At 34.8% G+C, this 15,270-nt stretch overlaps 1 protein-coding gene across 1 annotated transcript in view; it reads left to right on the top strand.

Moving 5' to 3' along the window:
* The window catches only part of LOC150084576 (uncharacterized), a 434,502-nt gene that overhangs the window by 95,933 nt on the left and 323,299 nt on the right, over window positions 1-15,270 (top strand). The window contains exon 2 of the mRNA XM_090376289.1: window positions 10,186-13,202. Within this exon, the coding sequence (XP_090232415.1) occupies window positions 10,200-13,202 (3,003 nt within the window). The 5' untranslated portion in view covers window positions 10,186-10,199. The remainder of the gene's footprint in view (window positions 1-10,185; window positions 13,203-15,270) is intronic.

Genomic DNA, 15,270 nt, shown 5'->3' on the forward strand with positions numbered 1-15,270 from the left:
CAGAAAAGAGTTCTTTACCTATTTAAACTCAAGAAGGAAAGGGATGAATCAGATTGGTCCACTGGATATTGATGGTTCAACAGTTGAGGATCCTACTCAGGTGGCTAACAATCTAAACGAGTATTTTGCATCTACATTCACGCATGAGGAGTTATTCAGGAAGGAGAATGATGTAGGTAAAGTAAACATTGGCAGTGAGCTGGATGATTTTGTAATAACTGAGAGGAAAGTGGTGGAGAGATTGTTGAGGATAAACATAAAAAAGGCACCTGGGGTGGATGGGATCTATCCAGTTATATTAAAGGAGGCAGCAAAGGAAGTAAGGAAATCCCTAGCCATAATTATGAGAGCTTCTTTGGACTCAGGGGAGGTACCCATAGACTGGAGATGTGCAAATGTAACCCCAATTCACAAAGGAGGATCAAAGGCTGACACAAGTAATTATAGACCTGTTAGTTTAACTTCAGTTCCAGGAAAATTAATGGAGGCACTGGTTAAGGAAGCACTGCAGGATCATACTAGACAAGAATTCAGTTATAGCTCAGACGCAGCATGGTTTTGTTAAGGGCAGGTCTTGCCTGACCAATTTGATTGGATACTATGATGTAGTCACAAAAGAACTGGATGCAGGGAATAACTTTGATATTATATATTTGGATCTTAGAAAGGCTTTTGATACTGTTGCACATGGAAGACTGCTGCACAAATTGGAGAAGTGTGGCATTGGAGGCAAATTGCTGCTATGGATAAGGGGATGGTTGAGTGGCAGAAGACAGAGAGTGGTAATCAATGGACATTGCTCAACGTGGACTAATGTTATTAGTGGAGTTCCTCAGGGTTCAGTGTTGGGTCCGTTGTTGTTTTCGATGTTTATGAATGATATTGATGATGGGATATCAAGTTTAATGTCCAAGTTTGCAGATGATACAAAGGTTGGCAGGGTTGTTAAGGACACCACTGATGCTATGCTGCTGCAACAGGATCTGGAAAGGTTGAACAGATGGGCTGAGAGATGGCAAATGAAGTTTATCATTGACAAATGTAAAGTACTACATATGGGAAACAGTAACCCCAGAGCAACGTATCAACTCTGCGGTACTACACTGACAGTGGTGGAGAATGAAAAGGACCTGGGGGTAATTGTGCAGGCAGATATGAAGTTCTCTGAGCAGTGCAGACGAGCTGCAAGAGTAGCTCATGGTGTCTTGTCAATGATATACAGGAGTTTTTCTAGCAGGGATAAGGAGGTGATTATTCCCTTGTATAAGGCAATGGTTAGGCCACATCTTGAGTACTGTATACAGGTCTGGAGGCCTCATTTCAAGAAGGATGTAGAGCTGCTGGAACCGGTACAGAGAAGGGCAACAAGATTAGTGAATGGAACAAAGGGTTGCTCTTACGAAGAAAGGCTTAAGTTTTGCAAATTACAGAGTCTGGAGACTAGGCACCGGCGAGGTGATCTGATAGAGGTGTATAAGGCTTTGAATGGTTTGAGCATGCTCAATGCTAATGGGATTCTTCATCTTGCTTAAAATAATCAGCTGAGAGGGCATAAATTCAAATTGAGGAAGGACGGATGTCGGATAGATGTGCGGAAATTTGCCTTTGGCCAGCGGTTGGTTGGTTGGTTGGTGGAACCGACTTCCATCACTTGTTGAAGTTGATAGCCTAAACAAATTTACAGCTCAACTGGACAGGTATTTCGAGCGAACGGAGGGGTGAAATGGGAGTGGTGTGTGTTTTTTTTTTTTTTTTTTTTGGCTGATGCTGAATAAGCTTGCTTTCTTGCATCATATGCCTCTACTAATGCTAAAGGTGTCATATTCACATTTAGCTTCAACAATTTCTCTTCCACTTTCCTCTCAGTTATCACAAAATCATTTAGCTCCTTGCAATCATTTGCTTCCAACATCCTCATCCCTAAAAAATTCTTAATGTGTGAACATAGCTGTAAAATATCTATTCACTTTTTCAGCAACCTTAGCAGGATCAATAGTTTACCTCTCATATCTAGTGGACCAGTTGTGATTTGTCTCTTTCCTTTAGTGTTTACATAAGTAATAAAGTCTTTGTTTAGCATTCTTTGTTAGAGACTTTTCATAATCTGATAAGATCTTAGTTTAGACCTCCATTAGGTCTAAACCTTGAACAGTATCTCTTATTTGGTATAAAAAGGACCATCATAATCATAAAAATCTTAGTAGCTTCTAAGTTTACTATCCTGTATGCAGTTAGAATTCAGTGTTGGTAACATCATCAGTTGGTCCTACTGTGAATAGATTTTAGAAACTGGCTGAGACCATTGTAGTAACCTTTACAAAAGCATAACGTCTTCCCTCTGCCCTTGACAGTAGTTATATCTTTAAGTAAATCCCACATAAATACACTGTAATCACTGCCACTGTGTGTGGCAGTTATTACAGTGTATTTATGTGGGATTTACTGCAGATAAAAGTGGTACTTTTATCTGCAGATTCTTAAAGATTGAAGAGTTTCTGCTGTTAATCAGATCAAGATTATTGCTTTTTCTCGTTGCTGCTCTAACATTCTGGTGTAGAAAACAGCAGACAGTTAATCCAGAAAAGTCTTCATTCTGGGTGATTGTCATACTTTCAAGTTTGGTTCAGTATCAAGAACTTTAAAATCTCCCATTATAAGACATTCTGATTTACTGACCCACTCTATTTTTTGTGTACATTTGTTCATTTTACTGATCACTGTCATTAATCCTGTAACAAACTCCTACTTTCAACTTTGGTGTTTCCAGTGTGTATGTTACCCCAGACATACTCAATATTGCACTGGTGGTTACCCTTGTTGACTGGGTGCACTCTCTCTCTGAGATTCTGTATGCTTCTTAACTAAGAGAATAACTTCCCCCCTGTCTTTTCTGTACACATTTGTATTGTACTCCACATCTTTAACTTGTGCATTCCTTAAATTTAAGTGACACCTTATTTCTGATATTCCTACAATATCTGTTTGATAGATTGTTAGATAACTTAACCAGTACTTGAAATTTATCAAATTTGATTACTATGCTTCTAGTATTAGTGTACATGGAAGTATTCATGTACTTGTTTTTGCTCATAGTGACTGATACACAAGCAGTCTATTTGCTTGTTTCTTGAGAATCCCTAATAAGCATTGTAACCCTTGACACCTTGATTTACAGCTTCTACTGCATGTTCCAATAAAAGCAGTGGAAGAATCACACCTCTGCCTGTGGCTGCTGTTAGTCTGTGTAACTCCTCCCAGGTTTGTAGTTTACCAACTCACCTAACACTACTGCAATAGCATCAGCAAATATTCTTGCAACCCTTTATTTAAGTGTATGCCATCCCTAACATTCTCCACTGTTAAGAAGCACAGACCATGCTTGGAAAAATTCTGCTCCATGAGCCTAGACTAACCTTTTTACTGCCAAATTGATTGAGGAGCTTGTACAGTGTACTCCCCACTGTCGTGTCTGGGCAGAATTGCAGATACTTTTATATTTAATCCTGACTCATGACTTTTTCTCAACGTTGCCATGTGTTTGTTAAGTAAATCCTCAGATCATCTGCTCTTAAAGTCATTGGTACAACAATAATATGATATTGTTTATAAATTGTTGTGATAACAATATCACATTTTGTACTCTTAAGGGATAATGTTTCTCTATTATCCCTTAAGATACATCATAGCATCTATTTTTGCTGCTGGCAGACACACACTGGGCCTGTTCCACCTATCCAATTAAGCATCAAAATATATTTTCATTTTCCTTTGCGAATGAGCACTGACAATAGCTACTTCCTGTGGGACCAGCACTTTCTGCCGTGGAGGATTGCATTGTGTTATGTGTTTTTACGAGTGTAGTCTCTAGCATTGTACTAAGCAGCTGAGAGCTGATTGGTCCCTGTTTTTAATTTCTTTGAGGTGATCATAAAAGAGTGCTATTCCTCAGCCTCTCATATAAGCTTCTGATAGGCTTCTATCAGAAGCATGATTCTAGTCTGATTTAATTTAAAATGAAATATTTAAAATAAGTGTATTTTAAATTGTTTCTACTCTATTATGTTTCTAAATAATGCTACTGAATTTTAAATTGTTAGCTAAATACAGAAATATACCTGCGTGATTAGGACATTCCAGCTACTTATTTACTACACTTTAAAACACTACAATTATTACTACAGCACTAAGTTATTATGAGATATGATGTTCATGCCTGAGTCACTGATTGCAAAGACTATGAATATTGTTATAACTTATTAAATCCATAGCTAAATTTAAAAATAAGCCAATGTGATTATGACAGTTAAAACTATTTATTAAACATAATTTAATACATTAAATAAGTAAAAAAAGTCAGTGCTCTCCAAAACATCTGTTTTCGTATATCTCACACTTTAAGGTTAATAAATTTAAAGGTTCTGCATTTAGATAGCAGTAATTCCAGAGTAAGGTTGGATATTACTAAACTCAAGGCAAATGAAAAAGATCTAGAGTTAATTGTAGTCTGACATAACATTCTCCATGGTGTGCAGACGGGGTTTTAGGACAAGTCATGGAATTCTTTCAGTGATATGTAGGAATTTTACCAGCAGGAACAAGGTCATCATTATCCTTTTGTGGCAATGATTAGTGCACATGTTTAATGCTGTACAGGTAACCCTCATATAACATAGTTAGGGTCCTATAAAATCTCGTAGTGTGAAACCGGGTTATACAGGACTTAGAACCAGTACAAAATGGGGGGGGAAGTTATTTTCCAAAAGCAACAAAAATATACCTTTTTTTTTGTAACTAGTGGAAGCTTAATTTTTATTAAGCTTCTGTGATACATATATATTATACTGTGATACATATATGTCAGATAATGTAAGTTCATTTAATTTTCTTCATCATTGCTAAGCACAAACAAATGAGAATGTTTTCTCTGTTATAGAATATCTTCACCTTCTGAACTTTCTTCTGCAGCATCTAGATTTTGTGTATCTTCTGCTCTCTTTAAAAAATCAGTAATATAGGTTTGTTTGCTTTTTGCTTGATAGATCTTTGTAAATTTCATGGTATGGAGCTAAGCATGTTCGAAGCTCCCTTTTGAATTTTGTGCTTCTTTCATTTGAAGGATCTGAATTTTTAAAAAAAAATAAGATTCCAATTGCTCGGCTAAGTTTATTCCTTCCTGTATGCTTTTGGCTAAGGTAAAGAAAGCCTGTACGAGAATGACGAGAAACGTTGGATAACTTACGCGGAAAATTAGTTTCTCGACACCAGACTCTAGCATTGCTCGCTCAGTAAACAGACAGTAGGTGTTATTGGTCTGGAGCAGAAATCGAGAAGGATATATTGATTGACAGGTAGGCGTGGCAAACGATGAAATGATTGATGGTGGGCGCGACAGACGACAAGCTACTGCGTAGTCATTGGTTGGCATTATGATGTATATTTACCAGTAAAGAACGGTGCATAATAGTTTTGTAATGAATGGTGAACAGGTAATAGTAGCGATGAATCTTTTAAAGATGGAAGAAACATGTAAGGAAAATAAAACGTTGCTTGATTTTTTGATGAAAACTAAATTGATAAGACCAAAATTGTACTGTTTTAAGTGCAATGATTATTTTCAACTAATTGAATCACGAACAGAGTCATGTGGAAAGTGGTGGTGTTGTAAAAAATGTTCTTCGCGAGTTTCTTTATTGAAACATAGTTTTATGGAAAATACAAAACTTTCATAAAAGATAATGTACATTATGTACTTTTGGTCAACGTGCATGCCAGTAACTACCACAGCATTCCATCTGGAGATTTCGAAAGTGACAGCAATTAAGTTTTATAAGAAACTAAGAGATATTTGCAAATTGCAGTTGATAAAAAACCCATTAAGTTGGGTGGATCGGGGAAAATTGTAGAAGCAGACAAAACTGTATTGGTAAAACCAAATCACAGAGGACGAAATTTAACTGCTAAGAAGAGAAATGGGTGTTTGGTGCGTTCGAAAGAGAATCTAAATTCGTCGTCATGAAATTGATAAAAAATTGGAAAGCAAAAACTGTTTTGCGCATTATTAGAAAAGTAGTGAAGAAAAATATTACCACATAGCAGATGAATGGCATGCATATAGCCATATTACGGCCTTAGAAAAAAAAAAAATTAAACATTTAACGGTGAAACACAAGGAACATTTTGTAGATCCACATACAGGAGCACATACGAATAATATCGAAGCCCACTGGAAGAAACTAAAGTTGTTGAATTTTTTTAATGAGAAAGTTTTGTTCCGTTCGTTTTTATGTTCTTCATTGTGTTTTTTTTTTTTTTTTTTTTCTCATTATTAAAAGCAGATTTTTGGAGTTGATGAGTGTTTTTACTGTACTGTATTATTGATTTAGGTTTGGTTACGAAAAAAGGAAAAGGTTTCTTTGTTTTTCGTTGTATTTCATAACCTGAGCTTAAATGGTAGGTTAGGAAATAAAAGAAAAGGTTTCCTTGTATTTCGCGACCTAAACTTAAATGTTAGGTTGGGAAATAATAGAAAAAGAAAGAAAGATTCTTTATATATATACTGAATAGCTATTAAGGTGCTGATTGATGCTATGATACATGTGTATCTACATGAATGTCTTTAAAAATAAAAGTACAGTAATAAAAAATTAATAATTTGTTAATAAACAATTTATGTGCTAGTCCACCCATGATTCTAAAGAAAAAAAAAGGTTAGGTTACTCCCTCCATTTCGGGAGGGGTTCAAGCTCCCATGGGATTCAAGTGGAGGTAACCTGAGTTTTTTTCACCATTAGGGCATATTATTGAACAATAAAATAAAAATACAGTCATAAAAAATTAATTTTTTTATGAATGTATTTCTAAATATGACTGATTCTAAAGAAAAAAGTTTAGGTTACCCCCTCCACTTCGGGAGGGGTTCAAGCTTCCATGGGATTCAAGTCGAGGTAATCTGGCCTTTTTTCACCATTACGGAATACTGTAATGGTGAAAAAGGTTAGGGCATGTGTGATTAAGACAAATTACCATTAGTAATTTGCTGCCAAATTACCTGCCAATCAATATTGACAGGTAGGCATGGCAGGGTTGTTAAAGACACTACTGACGCTATGCTGCTGCAACAGGATCTGGCAAGGTTGAGCAGATGGGTCGAGAGGTGGCAAATGAAGTTTAACATTGGCAAATGTAAAGTACCACATATGGGAAACAGCAGCCCCAGAGCAATGTATCAACTCTGTGGTACTACGGTGAGAGTGGTAGAGAATGAAAAAGACCTGGGGGTAATTGTGCAGGCAGATATGAAGTTCTCTGAGCAGTGCAGAGGGGCTGCAAGAGTAGCTCATGGTGTCTTATCAATGATATACAGGAATTTTTCTAGCAGGGATAAGGAGGTGATTATTCCCTTGTATAAGGCAATGGTCAGGCCACACCTTGAGTACTGTATACAGGTCTGGAGGCCTCATTTCAAGAAGGATGTAGAGCTGCTGGAACGAGTACAGAGTAAGGCAACAAGGTTAGTGAATGTAACAAAGGGTTGCTCTTACGAAGAAAGGCTTAAGTTTTGCAAATTACAGTGTCTGGAGATTAGGCACCGGCGAGGTGATCTGATAGAGGTGTATAAAACCTTGAATGGTTTGAGCATGCTCAGTGCTGATGGGATTCTGTCTCTTATTCAGAATCACCTGAGAGGGCATAAATTCAAATTGAGGAAAGACAGATGTACGATAGATGTGTGGAAATTTGCCTTTAGCCAGCGGGTAGTTGGTTGGTGGAACAGACTTCCATCCCTTGTTGTTGAAGTTAGCCTAAATAAATTTAAGGCTCAGCTGGACAGGTATTTTGAACGAACGGAGGGGGTGAAGTGGAAGTTTTTTTTTTTTTTTTTTCTGGCTGATGCTGCATAAGCTTGCTTTTTTGCATCATATGCCTCTACTAATGCTAATATATCGTTCTCGACTTTGCTCCAGACTGATGAAACCTACCGTCTGTTTACCGAGTGAGCAGGTGCCTCCTTAACCAGGTGGGCAGGAGCAGCAGTGCATAGCACATGCTTCTTGATTAGACGGGGGTTCGAGCCCATGACCACCAAATACGGAGGATGCAGAAAGGTCAGGAAATGACCACAGCATATCCCTGGAGCAATATGGCCTTAGTTGCTAATGCTTCTAAAAACCAAAAACAAAAGCAACAACCGAGCGAACAGCGCTAGAGTGCCTTATCGGGAAACTAATTTTCCACTTAAGTTATCCGATGTTTCTTCTGCACTATCATCATCTGAATTGATTTGGTTTACTTCCGATGCCATTTCCAGCAAATCCGCTTTGGCAGCCTCTTTTTCTACCTGTAATTCTTGAATGCCTTGAGTAGTCATATCATCAAAACCTTCCCCTCATACCGACTTAGCAAGTTCTACTATTGCAGCAGTTCCGTTTTCTGCCGTTTCGACCATATTTCCTGAATGAACTGACTTTGGCCATACATTTTTCTAACATGCATTTAATGTTGATGGTTTTACTTTGAGCAACAAAACTATCTTTGATCTTATGACTTAAATTTTTTGGATGGTCTGGTGCCTTATCCAAAACTTTGAAATCTAGATTTTTCCAATTTAAATAGTGATCCATAGCTGGCAAAGAAACCATTCTTTAAATAAATCGGCAGTTACCCAAACTTTTTTATTTGCTTTCCAATATACCGGTAATGCATTTTTATTTACACCTTTCATTGCACAATGATTAAAGGATCTATAAACTAGCATAGGTTTTATTATGTAATCTCCTGATGTGTTACTGCACATAAGTAACATTATATGATCTTTTCATGCCTTGAAACCTGGTACTGCTTAGTGTTTTTTTTTCAATAAATGTTCTGTTAGGCATTTTTTCTCCATGAAAGACCTGTCTCATTGGCATTGAAAACATGATATGGTATGTATCATTACTCTTCAATAATTTTTTGAAATTCCTCTGCATACTTCTTGGCAGCCTCATTATCAGTCAATGCACCTTTCCCCTTGAATTCTTGTGTTATTTAATGAGAAGCAGTTTTTAAATTTCTCAAACCAACTTTCACTGGCAACAAACTCTGGGTTAACAGATGATTCTCCATTTTCTTTTAAATGGTTATAAATTTTTAGTGCCTTTTGTTTAATTATATTGCCATCTAATGGGATACATTTTTTACTGCTATTGTCAATCCAAATACCGAGTTCTTTTTCATTTTCTCAATTATTGGGGCACGAGAACGAGCTGTCATATGTGCAGCAACAGCAGTTCTAATTTTCTGTTAATTTTTCTTTATGGTTCGGATTGTTGCTTTATTTAAATTTAAACTTTTGCAACATATGATACCTTTCCCCTTTTTTAAGACGATTCAAAATTTGTATCTTTGATTCTAGAGAAATAGTTTATTTTGAGCAGTGCTTTTTTACTTTCCTTAGGCATAATTTAGGGCTGGAATTTAATTCACAACAAAGAAATTATTCCAAACCAGTTCTTGAGAACAAAGTTTATTAATACATACCTGGAAAAATTTAGAAACGATCAAATAAAAACCAAATTAATCTTACAAAAAGGGGGGGGGTTGCCACTATGTGTCTTGATGATCGTGGGCAAACTGTGGCATTGATGTGGGCCATTGAGAGCCAGTTTTTATTATCATAACTATCTCTACTTTATGTAATTATCTGTAGCTTGATATTGTAACCAATTTGAAATCAACCTGAGGCATCACTTTGACTTTTGGGGATAAAACTCACAGAAAGTTTTTTTTTTTTTTTTCCAGATTTCCCTTCTGACATCTAGCAGTAGCACTCAGTAATAGCAAATGACTTACATTATTACTCATGAATAATCCATACTTGCAAAAACAATACCTGGTTGCTGATTAGATCACATTGGCTAATAACAAAAACAGACAAGATTTTGCTCTAAACGAACTTCTGATAACACTATTATTGTACCAAAATTCTGTTGTTGATTCAAAAATGATAAGATGATTATTAAAATTTCATTTGGCAATAGACTTTTGTAAATGGAATTATTATTAAATTTTACCATTGTGACACTTTTTTTAATGAGTGTGCTTTCTATACTGTGCTCTTTTTTTTTTTTTTTTTTTTCAAATTAAATAATGAATTATTTGTATCTTTTTTTTTTAATTTAAAGTATAACTTTTCTTTTTCTATAGAATAGTTCCAGGAGATGAATTTTATAAAGAAAAAAATAAAGCATCACAAAAAGGGACATGATAAAGATGATGATTTTGATGTAATTGCAACAGTACAACAGGTTGTACAGGGTGAAAATAGTGAAGGTGAAAAATCACAGAGGAATACTGAAGAATGGCAGTTTTTTCAGCAGTTAACTGAACGTGTTCAAGATACTGTACAGAAGACTCAAAATACTCTTAGTAAGTTTAAAGACAGTAGTGCCATTTCTGTGCTTAATAAGCCAGATTTTTCCGACTCTGATGATGATGCTAATGCACTACCACAAACTTTGCAGTCTTGGGTACATTTTGAAGATGATTCTATTTCTTTTGGAACTAATGAAACTGCTGAAAGTATATCAGAAAATATAGTAGCAAAACCTCCTCCTCCTCGGCCTCCACCACCGAAAGTGAAGTCTGATATAAATGAAAGTAATACAGCAGATTTGCTGATAAGTGACATACCATCATATACATGTAAAGTAGATGAGAACAGCCATGAAGAGACTGTGCCTCTTTCTTTTCTAGAGGGATTTCTCTTTGATAAGAAGAATGAATATGTAAAGTCACAGGCAGTAATCAATGCATTTGTTGATGTTGATCAAGAAGGCCTTGATCCATTTGATACTTCGTTTGTTGATAGTGCTGCTAATTTATTTCCTGAAAAGGTGCCTGAATCATTATCTCAGGATTCTGAAAATTTTGCAACAAAAGATGACCCATTTGATACATCGTTCGTTGAAAAATTGGGAAATTTTCATCTTGCACCATCAGAACATCCCACTGAAGCTGCTTTAGAAAATTTAGAAAATGACAAACAGTCTGGATGTTTCATCAGTGACCTTTCGGTTTTGTCAACAGTTGAAGTTGAGGAATTAGCAACAGATATAAACCAAAAAGAAAATCTAGAAGGCACTAATTTGTTATTAGACAGTGACACAATGAATAATCCTTTTCTTTCAGATTCTGAACTACACTTAGGTGCAAAAAGTGTTCCTTTTAAACTTGAAAATAGCAGCAGTAGTAACAACACTGAAAGGCTAATTGGTCCATCACGGATAAGCACTAATCCATTTGAAGTAGGAACGGCTCCATTAAATCACAAAATAGATCTGTTAGATAATAAGTTTAATAACTCTTCTGCAAATAACACAAATACAGGGGGACAGTCTGCATCGCTTTTGGATCCTTTTGGTTTAAATCTTGATGAAACAGATGATGTCACGGGTAGCAGAAAGAAAGGTGAAGAAATAAAATCTACCCTTGAATTTGATCTTTTTATGACAGATGATGATATTACTACATCTGATAAGGATGTTAAATTTATGAATGTTTTTGGTGGTGATGGAAATGAGTTGTCAGAAAGTCAGGTTGAACAATCCTTTCATGATAAGGAAGATTTAGATCCTTTTGACTTACAGTTTAGTGATAGTGTTGAGGCACATGGTGCAGATGTTGTTGGTTATAGAAATGCAAAAATTTGTTCCTCAGAGGATAACACATCAGAGCCAGACACTAGTGGTATAATTTCATCACCTGTGCACACGTCTAATTTTCAGATTTCGCATGTAAATACCAAAACTGAAATTAAGTTAGATAAAACAAGTCATACTGTTAGCGAATTGGATTTCTTTGGTATAAGTGAAAAAGCACTTGCTGAGCCAACTGAAAATATTAGTACCACTGAACCTATACAAGTTAATGATCAATTATCAAGTGATCCATTTTCCAACATTTTTGATTTAGCAGATACAAAACATGATTCACCTTTATCTTCTATTGCATCTGATGCAAAATATGAATTGCCTTTACCTGATGATTTAAGTAATAGTTTCAAACAGTCTGTTGCAATAAATGCTATCAGTAACATGTTCACTGAAGTTAGTGTTGATGAGAATGGCAAGTGCAGCATGAACATGATAGATGACTCATTAATAAATCCTTTTGACAAAGGTATACAAGATAAAAGGTTAAAATCTAGTTCCAATGATCAGGGTTATCTGTCAGGTGATATTTTAAGTGATTCACTTGTACCAACTCAAGATTTCTCAGAAGGCAAAAGTATTAGTCCTAAGGTAGAAAGTATTCAGTTTGGTGAATTTGACTTGTTAAGTTCAGTTTCTGTTTCAGAAGGAGATAAAGCATTAGTCCTGAATGATCCATTTGACACTAGTGGGGTGATGACATTTGAACCTGTAAAGGATTCCCTTCCTTATACAGATACTGCAGCATTTGAAGCATTTGCAGCAAAGTTTGAGCAGGCAATTGAAAAGACTGAAGATACTGGAGCAGAGGTAGACATTTTTGATCCATTTACTGCACCATCTTCAAAACTTAAAGAAAATGAACATGTAATTGAGGGCTTTGGAAGTGTTGATAATTTTGATCCATTTTTGTCAATGACTAAGCCACCTGAAAACACTCCTATTAAGCTTCTGCCAAAATATTTATCACAAGATTCTTTTGACGATGATGAAGGTCCAGATTTTTCAATAATTATCAAGCCGAAAATGAAGGAAAAAACTGATGTATCACTGTCTTCCTTAGATATTCCACCTCTTTTGCTTCCACCACCTCCAAAAACCCCTACAAAGAGTCCATTATCATCAAAATTTAACCCGTTTGACCAGAATTTTGATGTATCAGATGCTGCTATTGAAAAAAAAAGTGCTGCTTCAGTGGAAGTAGAGCTGATACCAACGTTACCTGAAAAGGAACCTCCTCCTGCTCTTGGGGAAGCAAGTGTGAAAAGAACCGAATCACAAGAAAGTCCTTCAACTCCACTTTTTGATGAAGATACATCACAGCCACTTGAAGAGTTTCCAAAAAAATTTGAAGGTGATGGTTGGGAAATGATGTTGAGACAACCAAACAAAAAGAAAATAACTGGTAATCGATTTTGGAAAAAGGTGTATGTGCGGTTTTCTGAAAATAGTGTACTACAATTATTCAACAAAAAGGATGATAATGACCCATTTCAGGAACTGCCACTCCAGGTATTCATTATATAATTATTTACATTAAACTATTACAGCTAAATGCTTTATTTTAAAATTTTACTGTGATGATTAATAATTTTGTTGTTTTTGTATGGTGTCTTCATTGAAATGATTATTTTTTAATAAACTATGTTTATTTGAAAAACATATATTGAAGAATAAAACACCATAGTTTTAAACGTCATTAAATCTGTTCAGTACCTGAGTATGCGGTGGGAGAGAGGTAACAACAAAACTTCCCTGTGCTAAATTGTATGTTATATTTTTTTAAGAACAGAGCAATTGTTGTTAAGAACAGGTTAATATTTTATCAAAACTTAAAAATTACACAGAGGATGCAATCCACTAAAAGATGAACACTGACATTGTTAAGCAGAATTCAAAAGAAAATAAATAAATAAATAAAAATTACAGAAATTACAAAGTATGTTGGGAAGCTTCCACTGAAGGAAAATGCTTCCACTGAAGCATTATTGACATTATTAGTGATATGATAACCACTTAGATTATCATATCATCATTGGATGATAGCTTAAGTGATACCCATTGGGTTGATACCTGTTTTTAACAACTGCTATATTTATATTTGGCTTGTGGTTATGGTGATAGTGAAATGAATTAGCTAGTAAAAAAGTAGTCTTATTTACTAGCTAATTCATTTCATTGTAACTGTAATAAAAAGCAAAGTATAATTACACCAGTTTCAACAGAAATTTATTTTGAAATACAGCCCTCTCCTCCAACTTGTTTTATGAATTTTAAACAAAAGTGCTTATATTTCCCAAGCATTTCCTACATTTTTTCAGTATTTGAGAGATGAATTCCATCCCATCAGAAATATATAATCCATTTAAATTTTTTTTTTATTAATCCTTATTCCTTAACTACCTTATAAAAAAAAAAAAAAAAAAATAGAAAATAAATATTACTACAGTGAAACTTCCCTTAACCTGGCAGTGGTGGCACCAGAAATGTAACAAAAACATTGCTGTGTCACCACACAGCTTCCCAACATACTTTTTAATTTATGTAATTTTTATTTATTTATCTTCTCTTGAATTCTGCTTAACAATGTCAGTGTTTATCTTTTAGTGGATTGCATCCTCTGTGTAATTTTTAAGTTTTGATAAAATATTAAAAATTTTAAAACATGCTATGTGTTTTACACCTTTTGTTTTTCAAAAAAAAATAAAAAATAATAATAATTTGCTGAAAATTGCAAAAAAATACTTTATAAGATAAAAATATTAGTCTCTTAGACGATTCCATTTTACAGTTTAAAAGACCATTAAAGTGTTTGAAATTTCAATCATATACATGCATGTGCATATATTTCTTTTATTATGTATATAAATATTAAGAAAAACATTATCTATATACAGTTGGACCTCTATATAATGAAATTGATCATTTGCTTGAAAAAATTTGTTAAACAGAAATTTCATTATAAAGAAATATGGCCTTTTCAACAATGAAAAATACTGTACATTCAGAAATATAGTAAAAGATGGGAAATAAATCATAAATAGTGGGAATGAATGAATTTTCTAACATTTTAAAACAATATATTTATTAATACATACATATTAAGAAGTGACTACTTGCATGATGCACACAACAGTACACTTTTAAGAATTATTTTGTAAAATATTTGGTTATTTTTTGTTGTATGCTGGATTTTACTGCACATGTTCATAAAAATGTCTGCATTTTTAAACACTCAAAATATATTTTTCTGGCAAATTTTCTTCACACTAAATGAATCAACACAAAAGTTTCAAATGCTGCCAACATTTCATGTTTTAAGGTTTAATCTTGCCCTCACCATCCAACTCATCGTTGATATTGTGACTAGTTCTTTGAATACTCTTCAAAATGTTGGAGTCACTCAGATATTCGGCTACTATGTCATCATTACCAACTCCTAAAAATTCATGAACAATTTTTAAACTGATCAAACTTCTCACTTGAAATTCTTCCTAAGATTGCGCAATATCTTGTAATTTTAGTTCATCCCTCTCATCACTGTTAATTGGCAATTTAGCAAAACCTGCTTTTGCAAAAC

The sequence above is a fragment of the Mastigoproctus giganteus genome, chromosome 6 (assembly GCF_048544385.1).
Source record: "Mastigoproctus giganteus isolate SK-2022 chromosome 6, ASM4854438v1, whole genome shotgun sequence".
Classification (NCBI taxonomy): domain Eukaryota; kingdom Metazoa; phylum Arthropoda; class Arachnida; order Uropygi; family Thelyphonidae; genus Mastigoproctus; species Mastigoproctus giganteus.